We start from the raw sequence: 21,551 nt of genomic DNA on the forward strand, positions 1-21,551 counted from the left end.
CAGCGCAGCTACTTCCATGAATGCACTGAGGGAGGTTGGACCAGTCCCTTTCCCTTTCTCAGTGCGCTGTGCCCTCACCCTTCACCGGCAGGATCTGCAGGTCCCTTCTAGCACCAACATTCTCGGATCCCCCTAAAAGGAATGTGAATGTCTTGCCCTGGTTGGCTTGCTCAGTGGTTAGTGCGTTGGCTCACACACCAAAGGGTCCCAGGTCAATTCCCAGTCAAGGACACGTACCTGGGCTGCAGGTTCAATCCCCGACCCTGGTTGGGGCGTGTGCGTGAAGCAACCAATTGATGTGTCTCTCACTCACATAGATGTTTTTTTCTCTCCCTCTCTTACTCCCTTCCACTGTCTCTAAAAATCAATGGGAAAAATACCGAGTGAGGATTAACCAAAAAAAAAAAAAAAAAGGATTGTGAATGTCTTTATTGTTCCAGGAGCAGTGGTCGGCAAACTCATTAGTCCACAGAGCCAAATATCAACAGTACAACCATTGAAATTTCTTTTGAGAGCCACATTTTTTAAACTTAAACTTCTTCTAATGCCACTTCTTCAACATAGACTCGCCCAGGCCGTGGTATTTTGTGGAAGAGCCACACTCAAGGGGCCAAAGAGCCGCATGTGGCTCTTGAGCCACAGTTTGCCGACTACGGTTCCAGGGGATTGGTAGTTAGCAGGAAAGTTTGATGGAGGGGGTGGGTACGTACCCCTCGCCTTTGGTACTAGAGTTCTATAGCAACTCTACCAGCAATATTTCCCAGCAAACCTTCCAGTTACCGGAGAGTAACAACCTGTCAGACTCCAAATCAGCAAGAAAAGTGCGTGATCTGAAGGTCAGAGTGGGCCACATGCTTCAACAAACCAAGCTGGGAATACACAGGCCAGTATCCCAGGGAATCTTCTCAGAGAACTTTGAGATGCACTGACCAGGGGTAACCCTGCCTCTGCAGAGCACGCCTAAATGACAACAAGTGACCTGGGCTTGTCCATTTTAGTAATTTTTAGGGCTTAACAAGTCTCTTCTGACAGGTCAAGAAAGACCGATCTTGACCCTTGGAAGAGAGGGACAAATCAAATTGGGAGGGGCTGCTGCCCTCTGGGGCTGCTAACCAGACTAGGGAACCAAGGTGCCCTTCTGAGTTTAAAGATTCAGGTTCAAACTAACAGGAGAAGGAAAGTGGAGCTGTGACTACCCATCACTAAGGAACACTGACAAGTAGATGGTGAGGGAGGGGGACAAACATGTAGAGACCAACCTGCAACACCCGAGAATGATATTCAAGCGCAGAAAACCATTGGATGGGCACTAGGATTCTGAGTTAGAAAAACCTTGGCGGGAGAACTGGCTCCACCACTTCCCTATCTTGGGCAAAACCACAGCACTCACAGAGGCTCTTCTCAATCCGGGCCCCGAGTAAAATAGCGACCCTTCACTGCCCACCTACTGTAAGCCAGGCACTGTCAAACGCTGGAGAGGTTCTTATTAAAAGGTAGACATGATGTCAATGTTGCTGCGACAGACGGGAAAGGGATTTGGAGCAATGTCTACCTGGATATGGGAAGTAAGACCTTGAGGAACCTTTAGGAAGGATGGGGATTTCACAACCAGAGAAAACCTGTCTGACCTACTTTGATGTGATTTTTCACAGGTTTGGGGCGTTGGGTGGGGCTCTTGTTGGGCCGCAGGAAATCCTTCAAGTGCTATTTCCCAAAAGCTGCGACTCCCAGTCCCAGCCGTGGCTCTTTATTTAGAAAGAGAGGCGTCAGGAGTCGGTGACCTCGACGCCCCTCGGCTCGGGATTGCCCACAGCGTCCGCACAGGCGGGGCGCACTGCAGCGCCGGAGGTGGCGGGCATCCTCCAGCCACCGCGCACCGACGCTGGCGCATTCACCGGCTTCCATCTGTGCAGGAGCGCCTAGCGCGGGGAGGGGCGCAGCGCTCCACGTGCGGGCCCAACGCCCCACTTCCTTTAGGCCCCGCCCCACCATGGCTGCGCCCCACCCACGACCCCACACCTCCCGTATCCGCCCTTAAGCCCCGCCCCTCATCGCTCACCCTTTACCCAAAGTCCCGCCCCTCCGGTATCCCCTTCTCACAGCTCCACCCCACCTCTCACCACCCCACCTCCCACGACCCCGCCTCCCAAAGCCCCGCGCCACTTCACAGGACTCCGCCTCTCACAGCTCCGCCCCACCTATCACGCCCCGCCTCTCACGGCTCCGCCCCACCTATCACGCCCCGCCTCTCACGGCTCCGCCCCACCTATCACGACCCCGCCCCTCAAGGCCCCGCCCCTCGCAGCTCCCCGCTCCCGTCTCCCGGAGGCGCGGGCGGTGGGGCCCCGCGCCTTTTGTGTCGGGCTTGGACCGCCGCGCGCGCTCTCCTTTCAGAGGCCGCGCGCGCACCCCCTCAGCGGGCGGAGGGGCGCACCCTCCGTCTCGGTCCTGGGGCTGAATTCGCCTTCGCCTCTCCGTCAGCGGGTCTGGGGGCCGCCGCCCCCTCCTCTCCTTCCACCTTCCCCGGCGGCGCGCGCACACGCCGGCCCGGGCACGCGCCCGCCAAGATGGCAGGGGCAGGGGCCCAGCTGTCAGGCGCCGCGGCCGCAGCCCATCCTCGCAGCTAGCGGCCCGGACACCCGCCCCGAGAAGATGAACCCCCGTTGCCCCCCGCAGCCCAGCGAGACGCGGAGCCGCCGCGCCCGGGGCCGGCTCCCCCGCTAACGCCCCGCGCCCCGCGCCGCGCGCCCGGCCCCGCGCGCCCGCCCCGGCAGCGACAATGAGGTGAGCCTCGCGGATGCCTCGGCGGGAGGGGACACGGTGGGCAGCGCGGGGCGCGGGGCTGGCTTCGGGGGAGTCGTGGGAGCGTCGAGAACGGTGGGAGCAGCCGGGGGTGTCGAGGTGGGGGCGTGCTGGAGGGAGCGGGCGCGCCGGCCTTGCGGGGTGTCGACGCCTCAGGCAGGTGTGGCCGCGCGCCGGCCGCGCGGTGGCACATGGTGGCCGAAGCCCGGATGGGTGCCTTGCAGCCGCCAGGAGACCGGTCCGAAGCCCCTCTGGCTTCCGTCTCTCGGGCTGCGTACCCCGGGGCCAAGCCGCCGGTGCCGGCGCTCAGAGCCGCCTTTCGGTTTACTTGTGAAGTGGTGCTTTTCTTCTCTCCCCTGCCTCGTTCCCTTTTCCTTCCTTTCTGAACGCCCATGAAGTGCGAGACCTAAATGGTGTGTATCAGCCAGCCAGGGGTCTGCTGGTTATCAGGTCAGGAACTAAAACATTGCCAGCAGCGCGGAACTCCCGCTCCAGCGGCAACCCAGCCCCGACGTGTGGGAGATAATAACTTTCTTGCTTTTTTGTGTGTGTGTGATTTTACCTTCTAAACACATGTACCATATAAACTATAGTGTCTGTAGTTTCACTTAGCCTATTTTGTGAACTTTATTTAAATGAAATAATACAATCTGTATTCTTTTGTGTCTGGCTCTCTCACTCAAGATGTTTTTGAAATTCATTTATTCTGTTGTAGTTGTTCATTTTTATTGCTCTACTAGAGGCCCGGATGCACGAAATTAGTGCAAGGGGCTCGGCCCTCGCAGCCAAGGGGGCTTGCCTCCCCCGAGCCCCGCCTTCCCATTGGGCTGTCCGATCTAATTAGCATATTACACTTTTATTATTATAGATAGTATTGCATTGTATGAATGCACCACGATTTATCCGTTCCACCGTTGGTAGACATTTGAATTGTTTCTAACTTTTGGCTATTAATGCTGCTATGACGACTCTTATGTGTCTCCTGGTGCATTCGTTTCTCTTGGGTATATACCTAGCTGTGGAATTTCTAACTCACAAGATATGCAATATCTTTAACTTCCGTAGCTGATACTGTTCCAAGTTGCTGAAGTGTTTTTACGAATTTACACTCCTACCAGCAAGTGTATGAGAGTTCTTGTGCTCCACATCCTTGTTTACACTTGGTATTGTCAGCCTTAAATTTTAGCCATCCTGGTGCGTGGTTTTAAAATGCAGTTTCTTGCTGACTAATGATGTTGGACATCTTTCATGTTTATTTGGTATCCTCTTTTATAAAGTGCCTGTTCAAATGTCTTGCCCAGTTTTCTTTTGGGGTTTACATGTCTTTTTCTTCCTAATTTGTAAGAGTTCTATTTGTAGATCAAGAAGATAGCTTCCTGAGTGAGTGAGACTCAGTGGTTGAGTGTGGACCCATGAATCAGGAAGTCAGGGTTTGATTCCCAGTCAGAGCACATGCTGGGGTTGCAGGCTTGATCCCCCGTGATTCTCTCTCATCATTGATGTTTCTGTCTCTCTCCCTCTCCCTTTCTCTCTCTGAAATCAATAAAAACGTATTTTTTTTTAAAATGATAGTTTTCTATAACCTCTAGAAATCTTACTGTTTTGTCTTTCAAATTAAGATCTACAGTCCACTTGGAATTGATTTTTGTGTAACTTGTGAAAATGGGTCCAAATTTTATGTCTTATCAGCACCACTTATTGAGCATGAAAGGTTTGGGGTTGGGCTGAGGTCACACAGAACGGACTCAAGGTTTAGTATAATCAAAATGATGTTTATTCGAGGCACCTGGGTGCAGGTGGTCAGACTCGAGAAAGAGCCAGCGGTGAATTGGGGAGGGAGCAGGCTTTTTAGGCGCTCGGGAGAGCTGCAGACTGGGCTTCGGCTTGACCCAGGTGTCAGGACCGTGCCCCCCTCGTAGTTTTATGGCCATGTCCTTTCTCGGGGGGCTGTGCAGGGGTGATGGTCTTCAGGGATTTCTGTAAATTAACCACTCAAGGGGAGCGTGTTGTGCAAGGCTTAGGCCAGTGGTCGGCAAACTCATGAGTCAACAGAGCCAAATGTCAACAGGACAACGATGGAAATTTCTTTTGAGAGCCACATTTTTTAAACTGAAACTTGTTCTAACGCCACTTCTTCAAAATAGACTCGCCCAGGCCGTGGTATTTTGTGGAAGAGCCACACTCAAGGGGCCTAAGAGCTGCATGTGGCTCGCGAGCCGCGGTTTGCCGACCACGGGCTTAGGCTAACAGAACGAGCTTTCCCTTTGACATTTGTTAGATTTTGTAAGGCTCAAGCCTTATGTTCTCCAGTTAACCCTTTCAGAGCACTGTTTATCAAAATGGTCATCTTTTACCCATAGCTCTGCATTGCACATTTGTCATCTTCCATTTGGGGTCATTTTCTTTCCGCCAGAACAATGCCCTTCTGGATTTCTTCAGTGCAGGTCTGCTGGTGACAGATTCTTATAGTGCTTATTGGCAAATGTCGTTATTTATCCCTCAGTTAAAACAAAAACAGCTTTATCAAAGTATAACTGACATACTATGAAATTTACCCATTTAAATGTACAGTTCAGTGGTTTTTAGTGTCCTGGTGCCTGTGGCTCAGTTGGTTGGCCGTCATCCCGTGCACTAAAGGGTCACTGGTTTGATTCCCATTTGGGATATTAAAAACTTTTTTTTTAAATATATTTTATTGATATTTTACAGAGAGGAAGGGAGAGGGATAGGGAGTTAGAAACATCGATGAGAGAGAAACATCGATCAGCTGCCTCCTGCACACCTCCTACTGGGGATGTGCCCGCAACCGAGGTACATGCCCTTGACCGGAATCGAACCCGGGACCCTTCAGTCCGCAGGCCGACGCTCTATCCACTGAGCCAAACCGGTTTTGGCTAAAAACTTTTTTTAAAATAAATAAAGTGTACAGTTCAGTGGTGTTTGGTATTTTCACAAAATTATGCAGCCATCACCACAGTCTAATTTGAGAACATTTTTCTCCGTTTTGGAATGGTTTTTCAGTAGTTACAGAATTCCTGATTTGCCACTGTTTCCTTTTAGCACTTTAAAGATATTATCTCTGACTGGGATTGTTTCTGTTGAGAAATCACTTGTCTGTTTTTTGTTTGTTTGTTTTTATTTTTTTATTTTTTATTTTTATTTTTTATTAAGGTATTATATGTGTACATATCTTACCATTGCCCCACCCACCCACCCAACTCCCATACATGCCCTCACCCCCCAATGTTTTGCATCCGTTGGTTATTCTTATATGCATGCATATAAGTCCTTCGGTTGATCTCTTATTTCCCACACCTCTCCCTAACCTTCCCGCTGTAATTTAACAGTCTGTTTGATGCTTTACTGCCTCTGTATCTATGTTTTTGTTCATCAGTTTATAATGTTTTTTATTAACCACAAATGAGTGAGATCATGTGGTATTTTTCTTTCATTGACTGGCTTATTTCACTTAGCATAATGTTCTCTAATTCCATCCAGGTTCCTACAAATGGTAAAAAAATATGGAATGCTTCACGAATTTGCGTGTCATCCTTGCGCAGGGGCCATGCTAATCTTTTCTGTATCGTTCTAATTTTAGTATATGTGCTGCCAAAGCGAGCACTTGTTTGTCTGTTTTAATCAAACTGTTTTTTAAGTGTTTTCTTTGTGTTTGGTTTTCAGCAATTTTTAAAAATATGTAATTAAGGTTTTTAGGGCTTCTTTTATTTGTGGCTTCATGTCTTTCATTATTTGGTGACATCATCAGCCATTAGGACTTCAAATATGGCTTCTGCCCAATTCTCTCTCGCATTTCCTCCTGGGACTACAATTACACATGTTAGAACATTTCACTGTATCTTCTGTGTCTCTTAACCTTCTATGTTTTCTGTCTGTCTTTCTGTCCTTCATTCTGATAATCCCACTTACCTCTTCCTCTTCTCCTATGAATAATCTGCTATTAAACCTATCAATGGAGTTTTTAATTTCAGGCACATATTTTTTATTCTTTAATTTCTACTTGTTATTCATTTTATAGTTTCCAGTTATCTGGCAAAACACTCAATCTTGTCTTTTATCTCCTTGACTACAGTGTGTGTAATTAAAGTTTGATTATGGTAGCATGTGTGAGTCATTTCCAGTGTCTACTTCTGCTGGTCTTCATTCATATTGTCTTGTCTTATGTGCCTTGTTTTGTTTTATAATTGTGTGCTGGACATCATATTTGCAGAATTGCTTGTGGAAATAATTAGAGGCCTAAGATGATGTTTTTCTCTTTTAGTGATAACTCACATTTGCTTTTGTCAGGCAAATGGGGCACTTAAGATCTGGAGCCACTTCAGTGCAGTTGCAGGGACTGAGATGTTCCTAAGTGGAGCTGCAGTCCTTCTGAGAGCCAGACCATTCTGTTCAGCCTCCTCGTGTTCAATTCGTCCCAGCACCTTCACCCCCAACCCAATGCCCAGCTTTTAGCATTCACCCTCCCAGGAAAAGTAGCCCCCAAAACTGTGTTCACCTCCCGGAGCCTCTGACGTGCCTTCCTCCCTGAAGCCTCCAAGCAGATATTTTTTCTGTTTCTCCCTGCTTTTCTAGTTCTCTGTTCAGGTTTACTTAGTCCATGGTTACTGGAAATAAGAAGCCCTGATGTTTGCATTTTCAGGGGCAGTTTGAGTCTATATTCAATTCTGGAGGAGATTTCAGAAGCTGCAGAGAATAATATTACTTTTTTCTTGTGTTCTGTTGGAACTATATTAGGTTGTCTCTGTTAGTGAAAAGATCTGGATTCAAGATAATTTTAAGAGTACATTTTTAGTTCCTCTTAATATATAATTAATTGAAAATATGGTAATTTAATTCAGATTATTACTGTGAAGCAAAGGATTTTAGAAGTGGGTGCTTTCCTCTCTTGTTTCCATAGATCTATCTTTCTCCTGTCTTGATTTCCTTTATTATTTATTTGATAAAAATTACCGTTTATTTGGTCCTCTTGAATAGAACATTTAATTTTTTTTATCAACAATAGTGGAATAGCATTCTTAGGTCCCATTCTTTTGGATCAGATTTTTTAAAAATAATACATTTTTATTGATTTCAGAGAGGAAGGGAGAGAAAGAGGGAAACATCAGTGATAAGAGAAAATCATTGATCAGCTGCCTCCTGCACACCTCACACTAGAGATCAAGCTGACAACCTGAGCAGGTGCCCTGACCAGGAATCAAACCGTGACCTCCTGGTTCATAGGTCAATGCTCAACCACTGAGCCATGCCAGCTGGGCTTGATCAGATCTTTTAAAAAAAGACATGGACATAGAAATGGAAGTTCTTAAATGTTTTTTCCAAAACGAGTCAGTCAGCTCTTTTTCCTTTAAGTCATTGGTTTTTTACACATTTTTAAAATGCTGTTGACAGTTTAACATGATTTTCTGTTGCAGACTATTTATAGTTAAACATCTATATAAGTATATTTACATGGACCTCAAATACTTGGCTCTTTCAAATGGATCTAATGTCAAGGGAGTCTATTCATTATGTCTGTTCATCACGTCTGTTGTCAGCTCATTTGATTTGGATGCGTATAAGCAATTTGTTTCATCCACGAAAAGCACTTTCCTTTTTGTTCAATCCTGAATTTTTAAAATGAAAATAACACGTCATTTTACCTAGGTAACCTAGATGTGACCCAATGATAAAGGTCGTAGTCTCCAAACTCTCCCTTCGAAGGAGTATCTCAGAAAGGCATTGGCTGCAGATGCATTCTAACCAATAAGCTGAACACTTGCGGCACTGGTCCACATTTTAGCAAAAAAGTCCTGTTGAATCAGTTACTCGGATAAAAAAGACTGTGTCTGCCCTGATTGGTGAGCTAAGTGGTTCGAGTATCGGTCCATGTACCGTAGGGTCTCAGGTTCAATTCCCAGTCAAGGGCAGGTACCTGGGTTGCAGGTTTATTCCCACCCAGGTTGGGGCATCTGCAGGAGGCAACCAACCAATAAGTCTCTCTCACATCGATCTTTCTCTCTCTCCCCCTCCCTCTCTCCCTTCCACTGTTACCTAAAAGAATTCTATCAGGTGAGGATTTTTTTAAAAAAGAAGAAGCTGTGTCTGAGGTTTTCATTATTTTCTAGTCTACTGCCTGAATTCTTTCTGTAACGGACCTTTTTCCAACAGACTTTAATGTATTTTCATATCTTCTTTCAGAAATCATTTTTGAGGGCTTACTGTCCCATGGTACTGGATTATATGGGTAAGGAGGTGGAAGGAACCAGAACTCCCTCTCCCCCAAGCATCCCCCATCCCTAAAAGATTTACAGACATTTACCGAATCCCCTTCTACCAAAACATCAACAAACCCCGCATACACAGTATATGAATATATTTCTGTTTATATGCTTTAGTCATTTGTTGGTACAGTCTCTTCTGTGAACATTCCCACTTTTATCTCCCTTTTATCTTTTAAAGATTTGATATAAAGAAGTTTGATAATTTTATGTCACTGAATAATTTTCTCTATAATTACCCCCCCTCCATCATTTCCTATGTTTAGTACAGCATTCTTCTAGAAGATTGGTTACATATTAAGTTATTTTTCTGTTTTATATGTAAGAATTTTTTTAAAGTTATTCTTCAGATTAGAATAAGATAAAATTCAGAATTACATTTTTCTTCAAAATTGCTGATCAGATACTTGATTTTATCAGTAGATACCTGGCAGCTATATCAGCCATGTTTTCTAAGTTGAATGGCTGTACAAACACCTGGATCCCAAAATCCTCTTCGGGGGTACATAGTCGCAGCTGGTAACATCTGAGTGAGGATCACCTCCGATGCTCAGAAAGCTTACCTGCCCCCATCAAGCCAGCCTTGTATATGTAAGTCATGGCCAGACTGGCATATTGGAGGTCTGGTTATGTGCCAGGGGACTGCCTCATCTGGGCCAAGGGCACTTCATCAGTCTTGGAGTACCGACAGAGTGCAGCGTGATAACAAGGTGCAGCGTAAGACACAGGCACAAACACAGCCCTTGTTTATCGCCAGTAGCCCGCGCTCACAGCTGGTCCAAGTACATTTCTGAACTTAGTGCTGCAGAATGAGGGCGGGGGGGGGGGGGGGCGCCGGGGAGGAGCATCCCTCCCGATGTCTTTAGAAGTCACGTCAGGAAGGCCAGCTCTAGGGTCTTTGGGACTTGTGTGTGTGCATCCTTCTAGGCTCTCTTCTGTTGTTCTGTCTGCCTGTTTTATGGCAGTGTCATTACCGTATTTACCTTGTGGGTGATGATGTTTAATTTGAGCGACTTCATCCTTTTATTTTAAAGTAATGTCATTTTGAATCTTACTGGTTTGGTTGTTTGTGTCTAGTTATGTAAAACAAAAATTTAGACCTAGTTGATAATTGTACATAAATAAGCTACATGAAAATAAATGATGTCGGCATTGTTTCACATAAAGATTGCTTCGCTTTAAAGGGAACATGTATGCTACCCAGGTTTCAGCCTTGCGGTGGACTGTACGCTCGATGCCTCCAGGTTATCGGGTGAGCATCAGATGTGCAGTAGTAACGCGCTGGCACCTTAGCGAGGAGCACGCCCAGCACTCAGGGTTGACGCGGGGAGGGCCCCGGTCCCTCATCGAGGGCACAGTTTTCTCTTTCCTAGCCCCAAAGGAGATCCCCATAGAGATGATCATTTCTGGGGGCAGTTTTCTCTTACTTGTAAAAAATATTTTTTTTCTGATTTAAACGGAACATATGTTGAATGTAGAGAATTAAAAAACACAGAAAGGTATACAGAAGGAATCGACCCTGGTCAAGTGCATGGCCAATGCTCTATCCACTGAACCAAACCGGCGAGGGCATAAGTCACCACTTTTTTAAAATCAGCATTGATCCTGCTGGTTAGGGATAATCCCGTAAAACATGTGACTTCGTTTCTTTAATTTTTTCATGTGTACGTGTAACATTTTTACAAACAATATTGTACTATGCATTTGTATTGGAAATTTTGCATTTAACATGTATGCATTTTCTTGCCATAAATATTCTTTGAAAACATTTTAAATAGTTGATAATAGTCTATCACATGATATACCGTAATTTATTTACCAGTATCCCAGTTTCAGGATAGTTAGCTTGTGTTTAGCAAGCCATCATTTAAAATACCATGACGGTAAATGCCTGCGTACATACATCTTGGCATGCTTCTCTGATTCTCTTCTTAAGGTAAATTAGCAAAATAGTATTATTACTGATGCCAAAGGGTATAAACATTTTTAAAGTTACTGAGTGTTAAATTCAAACAAATTATTTTGTGAGGTCATCAGCCATTAGGACTTCAAATATTGAACAATTATTATAAGAATGTTAAATTTAAACAAAGAAGAGAGAAAGAAAGAGAGAAAGTTAATGAAAGGAAGTTTAATCCTGGTCTTAACTTAGAGCTTCCCTCCAACCCCGCCCCCCCCTCCCCCCGCCCCCCAAAATAAGGCAAAGGACTAGGAAAGGATTCAAAGGAAGGAAGTGGCGTGGCTCCCTGTGCTCACCAGTGGAGGGAGCCCTGTTCCTGAATTCTCCAGCTGCTGTGTTGGAAGATGCACTGTCTTTGTCTTCAAGGCCGTGCGAAAGACATCGCCTACTCCTGGCTTTGGAGATAATGTAGCTGTGGATGAAGTTTGTGTTTGTTATAACTGGTGTAGGTCACATTTTGTCCCTGTATTCTAAGCGGGCTGGGTTTTAGAGGCAGACAGACCTGGGTTCTGCCCCAGAGCCACTCCGTACGGCTGGCTGACCTGGAGCAGATTTCGTACTGGTAACCTTCTCAAACATAGGTCAGAAGGTGTGTGAGAGGCTCCTGAATCCAAGCGTTAGGTGGGCTGTCCATGGTCTCCGAAGATCCTCGGAGCACGTGTCTGTAGGGCTCTTCGGAGAGCTGCTCCACCTTCTCAGCGTTTTGTGAGGGTCAAATGAGGACACATCGAAGGTTCTTGGCTTATAGTGCTCCGCAGAGGTTAGTGATCTGCCTCCCCACCCCAGTCTGTTGTGTCTGTGGGGAAGGAGAACCTGGCACGATTCTGATTTCCAATATTCTGCCCTTTTGTCGGATCACTGTATGACTGACCGATCATATGTGACCATTAGTATTTGGTTTAGAAACCACAGCTGCTGTTGATGCTTCAACTTCTGAAAAAGATTCAGGGACATTCTCTCTGAGAGACACAAAATAGAACTATTGAAATAAAGACAAAACTGGAGGCATGCTACTTTGGGGTAGAGATCATTGTACCAGAGTATTTAGATTAAGAAATCGTGACTGTGTCCACCCGGTGTGGGTCAGTGGTGGAACATTGACCTATGAACCAGAAGGTCATGGCTCTATTCCCAGTCAGGGCACATGCCTGGGTTGCAGGCTCAATCCCCAGTGTGGGGTGTGCAGGAGGCAGCGATCGATGATTCTCATCATTGATGTTTCTCTCTCTCTCTCCCTCTTCCTTCCTCTCTGAAATCAATAAAAAATATTTTTTAAAAAAGAAAGTTAATGTAATTGAGTGCATTTAGCTGTGAAATTCATGGAAGCCATGGAAAAAGGGGAAACGTGAGCCGATGTGTGTGTTTCTCATTCTAGAGCAGTGGTCGGCAAACCGCAGCTCGTGAGCCACGGTTTGCCGCTCCGTTGACTAATGAGTTTGCCGACCACTGTCCTATACTACCCTTTACCTCTTTGCACACAATATGCCACAATTGCCTAATCCTCACAGCCTCCCAACTACAGGGTAACATTTAGTCTAGTCCAGTGGTCAGCAAACTCATTAGTCAACAGAGCGGCAAACTGCGGCTCGCGAGCCAGCCGCGGTTTGCTGCTCTGTTGACTAATGAGTTTGCCGACCACTGTTCTACAGTAAAACAGACATGCCTTTGTAAAGCTCCAGAGACACCTTTTCCCGTATCTTTAGAGACACTGGACAGCTTACCTTACAAGAGCTTACACGAGCTTGGATTTGGAAGCCTCTTACACACCTGCTCCCGTCCTCTCCCCCTCGTGATATATTTGCCCGGAGTCCCTTCCTTAGAGGCTCCCAGAACCCTTAAACCTTCTCTAGGGCCTGCCCTCCACTCTGGCCTCTTTGAGGAGCTGTGTCTGCTGCTCTGGTCTTCTCTTCTCTGTTCTCTCTCCAGGAACCCTTCACTAAGAAAAGATCTAATGGACTAATAGATGCGTTGACCAGAGTCCACCTCCTTTTCCTCTCACCTTGCTCACTTCTCAGCCTTCAAATCTCAGTTTCAATGCCACCTCCTCAGGGAGGCAGTGCGTGGCCTCTAGGCTGCCTGAGGGGCCCTTCCTTGTTATTTGTCGCTATGGCAAACCATATTTCTTCTTCTGTAGCTGTTTTTGTAATTACACTTTCTCCTGTATTTCATAAAGGATTAGGCCGTATCGATCTCTGTTGGATGCCTAGAGCTTAGCACTGTGCCTGGCACTTGCTGGTTGCTTAGTAAATATTGACACTGGCGCCGTAAAATGGACTGTAAATCATGCCATTGTTTCCGCTTGGCATGGGTCCCTCCAGGTGCAACATTCCGGGCAGCCACCCCTAGCAGTTGAAGCTGGCGTCCAGGATGACAGCCATTTCATTACCTGCTTAATGGATTCATGCCTTGCTGGGGGGACAGTGCTTTTGTCTGTGTTTCCATACCGCTGCCATGAGGCATGATGTGGAGGGTGTTTTCCGTTACTTCTTTGTAAGAACATTATGTACTACTAGAGGCCTGATGCAGGAAATTCATGCAAGAGTAGGCCTTCCTTCCTCCGGTTGCCGGCACCGGCTTCCCTCTGGCACCCGGGACCCAGGCTCCCCTCCGGCCCCCAGCAGGCACCTGGGCCCCGGGCTTCCCTCGCAGAGGGAGGCCCTGCCCACCCGCCGCAGCCCGCTGGTCGGTCGCAGCCGCGGCAGCTTGATTCAGCCCTCGCGGCCACGACGGCTTGCCTCAGCCCTTGCAGCCCCAGCTTCGTCCAGAAAGTTGTCTTCCAGAGGTCTGGAAGGACGTCCGTCCGGAAGGTCGTTCAGCTGTCTGGTCTAATTAGCGTATTACGCTTTTATTATTATAGATAACTCTCAGCGTCCCAGGTGTTTCTCAAACTTCATTGTGCATAAGAATCACTGTATCTCCTTCCAAAATGCAGATCCCAGGCCCCATTGCCAGAGGTGGAGGAAGCTTTTTAAAAGCTTTTGTTCTCTTTTTATTAATAGACTATATTTTAGAACAATTTTAGATTTACAGAAAAATTGAGCAGATACTACAGAGTTTCCATACTCCGTCCCAAATATAGTTTCCCCTGTGAACATCTTACATAGTAACATTTTTTATACTTAGTGAACTAATATTGATACATTATTATTAATCAAAGTCCATCCCTGACTCAGGTTTCCTCCTTTTCTTTTTGTCCCAGGGCCCCATCTAGGACAGCACATGACATGTACTGGTAGTTTATACCTCCTCAGGCTCCTCTGGGCTGTGGTCCTTTTCCAGACTTTGCTTCGTTTGGTAGCCTCAACGATTTGGAGGAGTGCTGGATAGGCATATTGTGGGGAGCCCCTCGTTAGAATTTCTCTTGTGCCTTTCTCATGATTAGACTGGGGTGATACCTTTTAGGAAGGAAGACACCGTGATGAGGTCCCATGCATCACATACAGAGGGAGATACTACCGCAGGATTTATGACTGTTGAGGTGTCATCGCTAGAATGTCACTCATTTATCCCCCATCATACTGTCCTCTCCCCAGGAAAGTCTCTACTCACAGCCCTCCCTCAGGGAGTAGGGAGGCATGCTACTCGCCTGAGGAATGCTTTTTAAATTTTAATAACGAAGTATTTTTCTGTGTATTAGAAACAGTTAGTGTGTTAACTCCACTAATTTTACCTGGATTCTCCAGGAAGCTGTACCCAAGATGAAGGCTCCTGGGAGAGGCGTTTTAGAAGGCATGTGGCCTCTGGGAGCAGGAATGGGGAGAGGGGAGATGAGTGGAGGGGGAAGAGCCAGTACAGGTGTCCATTATGGGTTAGGACTGATGTTCGGGGAGGAAGGGAGAAGCATCTCTCCATACTGCCGTCTTGTGTGACAAAGGATTGTCCTCACTACAGGAGTTCCCAGGTGGGTCCTGAGAGGGCTCGCATGGCATCCCCTGGGCAGCAGGTCAGAGCCTGGGCAAAGTGGTTCTGCAGAGGTGGCACCGAAATGATGCAGAAGGGATTCTTGATGCGTGTGATTTTGTGGATATTGTTACTAAATAGAAAGGAAGTAGATTTCTTTTTCCAGTCTCTTTGATAGGGGCAGAAATAGGATATTGGGGTCCAGCTATAATTGTAAGAAATATCAATCATGCTCTGTTAACCGTAATTGTTTGGTTCTGGTTAAAGAAAGCACATTCTAACCTGGCTGGGAGTTGCACCTGGGACCTGGAAGCTCACCAGAAATTCGGCCCATTATCATGGAAAGATTAACAACGTTGTTCCAAAAACCAGAGCTGCCAGCCCTTTGAAGACCCCCCCACCGCTCCTGCCTTTGCAAATCTTTAGCCTGCATTATCTGTTAACTGCCCATTTGGCATAACCTTTAGCCTACTTCCCCACTAATCTTTGTTCTACCCAATATAAGCAGCTGGTTTATGGGGAGAGGCAGAGCAGATGTTTGTGGATGACCTGCTGCTCTCCCATACTGCCAGCAGGATTGGAATAAACGCTCAACCTGGATTCAACCCTGTCTCTGCTTAATTTGCTCAAGTAGTGACAGGTAGCCTGGACCCATTGATCTTTACTCACTGCTTCTTGCTGGAAAGTTTTCTAGGTTGGATTCACCTGTGTTTTTTCTGGTACTTCCTTACATAGTGGGGTGTTTGTTTGTCTTCCTGATCCTTGTGGAATAAAATATATAGTTTGAGGGCTGGACCCAATTTTATCCTTTTCTATCTAATTTTTCAGTTATCCCAATACCACTTATTAAAAATTCCATTTTCGGCCCTGCTGATGTGGCTCAGTGGTTGAGTGTTGACCTATGAACCAGGAGGTTGTGGTTCAATTCCTGATCAGGGCACGCATCCAGGTTGTGGGCTTGGTCCCCAATTTGGGGTGTGCAGGAGGCAGCAGAATCAAGGATTCTCTTGCAGCATTGATGTTTCTATCTCTCCCTCTTCTTTCCTCTCTGAAATCAGTTTTTTAAAAATATTTTAAAATTTTAAAAATTCCATTTTCGCCCTGGCTGGGTAGTTCAGTTGGTTGGAGCGTCATCCCATACACCGAAGGTTGTGGGTTCGATTCTGGCCAGAGTACATACCTAGGTTGCAGGATCGATTCCCGGTTGCGTTGAGTATGGGAGGCAACCAATCATTCTTTCTCTCTCTCTCTTTTTCTCTCCTTCCCTCCCTCTCTCTCTAAAATTAATAAAAATATATCCTCAGGTGAGGATAATAATAACAATAAAATTCCATTTTCTGGGAGTACCCTTCTAGTTCCTAGATGAGGTGCTGCCCAATTCATGATTTGCTTCATAAAGCCAATTAGGTCTTCACAGTCAATCAATTAAATTCCATTTTCTCCCAGTGTTTTGAGATGCCGTCTTTTATCATATTTAATTAATTTGACCTATTTCTGGATTTTCTATGGTCTGTGTTTATTCATGTGCCAACATCTCACTTTTAATTAAAGAGGCTCTGTACTATGTTTTAATATTCAGCTGGGCTAATACTCTTATTGTTCTAGTGCAGCCTTGGGCAAACTACGGCCCACAGGCCGGATCCTGCTGTTCTGTCCGTTCTCTTGCTCTCCCCTCCGCTCCTTTACTTTGAATTTATATTAGTTCACACAAACACTCCATCCATGCTTTTGTTCCGGCCCTCTGGTCTAGTTTAAGAACCCATTTTGGCCCTCAAGTCAAAAAGTTTGCCCACCCCTGTCTAGTGAGTTGATTTTAAAGAAAAAGGTTAAGTAACAGCATTGACATGAGAAAAATTTGTGAATGACCAAAGTTTGGTAAGTGGTACTTTAACCCAGAGGAACACATCCAGAAGGACAAGATGCAGGCATCTGTGGCCCCTTGGGGGGGATCTCATTTATGACTTGATGCCTGTAGCTTTTGAATTTGATTCCCAGGAGGCATGCTTGAGACTAGAGGTGACTCACGGCAGTTTGACCTTTCAGCATAGGATTGTTGGCACAGCAAGGTACCTCCTACCCTTAGTCACCCTTCCCCCAAATTATTAATGAAGCCACAGGATTTTTTTTTTTTTTTGGAGGTTTTTGAAAAGTAGAAAAGTACTTATTTGTAAAGTCATAGGAAGTTAGATTCAGAAACTTAGAAATCCTCTAAGTCCAGTGGTTTTTAACCCTCACTGGGCATCAAAAACATTTGAAAAGCCCTCTTCCCTGCCCCCCCCCCCCCCACCGCAGTGCCAGGACCCTAGCTCAGAGATTCCATTAATCTGGAGTGAGGTGTCTTGTCTTTTCAAAATGTCTAGGCCAGTGGTCAGCAAACTCATTAGTCAACAGAGCCAAATATCAACAGTACAACGATTGAAATTTCTTTTGAGAGCCAAATTTTTTAAACTGAAACTTCTTCTAACGCCACTTCTTCAAAATAGACTCGCCCAGGCCGTGGTATTTTGTGGAAGAGCCACACTCAAGGGGCCAAAGAGCCGCATGTGGCTCGCGAGCCGCGGTTTGCCAACCACTGGTCTCTAGGCTGTTAAATGTGCAGTCAGAGTTGAGGACTGCTGACCTAGTCCTGAGGCCAGAAGCAGGGCTGGTTTACTCAGCACTGTGGTTTCAACACCTAGCCTTGTACCTGGAACGAAGGAAGTGCTCATTGTGTTGAATGATGCACGAGTTCCTCATTGCTCAGATGAGAAAACAGACGGACTCCAGTGGTCGCTTGCCTCAGGTGCACAGACAGTGGGGTAACAGGGACATGACGGTCCGGTTCCTTGTCTCTGACTGGTCTTTTTTCACTCTCCTCCATCATATTTTCCTCTTCAGTTATGGGCAGAAATAGGCAAGAGCATTTTTTCTCTTGACTCATGTGTTGTCCATTTTTGTGGCTTTACCCCAGCTCCTACCCAGCACAGCAGAAATTGGGCATGAGCTTTAGAAGGTAGTAAGATCATTGGACGAGGCTGAAACTGGTTGGGGGGGGGAGGGGCAGTACAGGAAGCAGACATTGCTGTGCACTTGCTGTGCGAGTTGGGGGTTTCCTGCTCCCACATTTTTTGAACGGAGTCCTGCATCCCCATTCCCAGCAGTAAAGCATGTTAGATTGTAGATCGGAATGCATGATGACATCACTGTTTGATTAATGCTTTATTTCAATGGAAGAGGATGGACAAGTGAGCCTGGCACTTGGCACCATTTCTTCCCATGAAGCTTGTCAGCTGAGAAGATTAGAGCTTTAGGCAGATTCATGGGACTGGGGAGATAAAATTTGGTGTTTAGGCCCTGGCCAGTGTAGCTCCGTTGGTTGGAGCATTGTCCCATCCCCCAAAAGGTTGCAGGTTCCATTCCCAGTCAGGAGACATACCCAGGTTGTGGGTTCGATCCCCAGTTGGGGCGCATACAGAAGGCAATGGATCGATGTTTCTCTCTCTAAAAATAATAAAAATAAAAAACATGTCCTTGGATGAGGAGAAAAAATAACAACTTGGTGCTCAGAACCTGCCAGGAGGAGGAGCCCTAGTAAACACCCCAGGTTTGTTTAGGGACGAGGGTGAACCAGAAGGCGAGGGGCCTCTCCAGAACTGGAGCACTGCTTTGAATCATCGGATCTCTGACTACATTAAGGTGCCCTGGAGTTGTGTTTATCCCTGACCTACCTGCGTCAGAGCAAAAGAAAATCATCTCTGAAGAGCCACAAGTTGTCTGTAGAGCTTTCAGATACCGCCAGTGGCACTCAGAAACGATCCGATCTCTGGGAATATAAGACTTAAAAACCAGGAGAAAACAAACACTAGGAAAGGACAAAAGGAAATGACCAGACTTGGATTTTAAAAGAACTGAGAGTAGTATGTTTAAGGAAATCAATTATGTGGAACCTTTTCTTGTTCACCACGGCCATCCCAGCTGAGAGGCTGACTAGACTTCAGACAAGAGTGTTTATAGTGTGTGGTGGACATGTGTGACCAAGCGTGTCTGCTATGCGTCCTCGGTGTGTTTGCACGGCTGTAAACATTTTGCTTAGTCCCCGAGTGGGTAGCTTAGAGGTTGGGACAGGAGATAAATTGGAGTGATCACAGGCTTTTAGATCTTTGAGCAGGAAGAGCCCCCTTTGACCTTATTTTGCTTTTGTTTTTGAGAGAAGTGTACATTGTGATTGGTTTAGGCAATGTCAGCACGTTGATATTATTTTACACAACAAAGGTAGTGTGAAGTAGTTAATGTTAGCATAATTTCAATAAATGTGAATACTTTAAAAACTGTAAAAATTTAAATTTACTACAGTCAACCTGAATTTTTTTAAAGTGTAGACTTTTGTTATAAATACATTACTTATGTATATTTTCATGTATTATATCTGCTTAAATGTTGACTTTGCAAGATGTATATTGAGTGCCTACCAAGACAGTGGGGCTAGAGATAGAACTACAGACACGAGTGAGAGTTGGGCCTTAAGGAGTCCAGAGGCCAGAAGGGCATTGAGATGGAAGTGCCAGAAAAGAGGTCTGAGCAACAAGTTTTACTTATTTGTTTTGACTTAGATTGATTTGAGTTTGCGGCGGACGCGGCCAGGGGATGTTACCTTCTGCTCCGGGTCTTCCCTGCTGCACTTCTTGGACCTGGCTTATTCTCTCTTCAGTTGGCTTTTCAGTTCCTTGAAGACAGCGGTCTTCAGAAAGGCTTGCCTCGCCTAACGTAAACGTCCTGGGTTCTTGCAGTTACTCATGGTATAGCTCTAATTAGTGGCCCTTTTAAGGGCCTTCCTCTCTCTCAGCTCTGACCCGCCGAAGCCCATTAGCAGTGAAAACATTTAAATTCTCTGACTTTGGCTTGCTGGGCCTGGCAAACAAATGAAACCCATTACACAAAATAGAGACACCCCACACCTTGGAGCCTGTGTGCCTATGGACAGATCAAAATCAGATATGTGCACTGGCATAACTTTCTTGGACCCGCTGAGATGTCTCCCTGAGCAGCTCTAGGGCACTGTTTATAAACACTTCCTTTCTGGCAGGAAGGAAAATGCTCTCCTGGATTTGTGTCACTACGCAAATGGAACTGTAAGCAACAGAGTGAATCAGGGAGAGAAACGGTCCCCAACAGAAGAGCATCTCTAGAAAGAGAACCCGAGTGGTTCGCTGCAGAGTGCCGCGTCTATCCACGGGTGACGAGGCAGCGCCACTGTGGACACACAGGTGCAGAGTCATTCCCCGAGCATTTCCTGAGCTCACTCTGCTGCTTCCTGGGCTCCACGTGGAGGACATGGTTTCCTACACATTTAGCTCAAGTTCAGCATGTGTAAAACCGAACTCACTCCCGCTGTATTTATAGGCAACTGGCTTTTCAAGGACATCGTTTTTCAATGGGGAAAACAGCCTTCCAGCAAGTGTTGACAACTGAATATCCACCTACCACAGAATGAAGTTGAAGCACTACTTAACACCACGTACACAAGTTACCTCAAAATAGATAATGAACTTAAATATGAGAGCTAAAACTCTCAATCTCTTACAGGGAAAATACAAGAGCGAATCTTCATGGCCTTGGGTTAAGCACCGGTTTCCTAGAAATGACACCAAAACAAATGATAAAAGAAAAAAATAAATTGGGTTCGTGAACAGGTATGAGGACAAAGTGACTAAGACCTCCCAGGGATGGCTGCTGCTGAGCTGGGATTTGGTAGGCAGCTGGTTAAATTTGGAACTAGAGTACTTTTTAAGAGATGTACACTTGATAACATGAGAGAAATGAGCACTTGGATATTTTCTAAATATCATTCTGAAACCTTCAACTCTCCTACGATACTACCTTCCTTCGGTCCCACAGAAAATGCTGAACAAAGGCAAGAGAAAAGAGAGAGCGAAAGCAGGCGGGCACTGAATGAACGGAACTTCAGGAACCGCCGTATTACCCAGGACGGGGGCTTCCGAAGGTTGCATAGCGTTCCCTAATGCAGCAGCGACCTACGAAAAATGTCAGCCCAATCTCATTTTGATCAAAGGAGAAAAACATAGCACCTGTCTAGGGTCACACGACTGCTGTCAGAGATGGAACAGGGCGGAGTCTCCTGATTTCTAAGTTGATGCTTTTCCTTCACGCCAGTGGCTCTCGAGAGTGGGTTCCACGAGCAGCCTCAGCATCCCCTGAGAGATTTCTTATCTAAGATGAGAATTCTCAGCCCCTCCCCAGACTGAGTAGGAGACTTGGGGGAAATGGAGCCCAGCACTCTGTGCTTGGACAGGGTCTCCAGGGGCCTGTGATGCACGGTCAGGTTTGAGGACCGCTGGCTGCTCTAAGGATACCTGTGATTCTCAAGGGGCGGGGCGGGGGGGGGGGGGAGGACGGGCGTGCATTCTGCACCCTGCCTCCAGACATGCTGCACTGGAGACATTTTTAGCTGTTGTAGCTGGGGGTGAGAGAGTGCTATTGGGTAGAGGCCAGGGATATTGCTAACCACCCTGCTCTCTACAGGACAGCCTGCACAGCAAACACTTACCTGGCCCCAGTGTCGATATGGGAGGTGCAGAAACCCTGCTGCTGGGCGGGCAGAGGAGAGCGGAGAGTTG

The 21,551-nt window shown here is 46.3% G+C and overlaps 1 protein-coding gene across 2 annotated transcripts in view; it reads left to right on the forward strand.

The window, feature by feature from the left end:
• The first annotated feature begins 2,323 nt into the window (after positions 1-2,323).
• EVL (Enah/Vasp-like) overlaps positions 2,324-21,551 on the forward strand; it is a 112,996-nt gene continuing 93,768 nt past the window's right edge. The window contains exon 1 of one of the 2 annotated variants that reach the window (XM_080644599.1): positions 2,324-2,784. In XM_080644599.1, coding sequence (XP_080500725.1) covers positions 2,780-2,784 — 5 coding nt within the window. In that variant the 5' untranslated portion in view covers positions 2,324-2,779. The remainder of the gene's footprint in view (positions 2,785-21,551) is intronic. The other variant, XM_080644597.1, reaches the window with a different exon arrangement.

This window comes from Plecotus auritus (assembly GCF_963455305.1).
Source record: "Plecotus auritus genome assembly, chromosome: 1".
Taxonomy (NCBI): Eukaryota; Metazoa; Chordata; class Mammalia; order Chiroptera; family Vespertilionidae; genus Plecotus; species Plecotus auritus.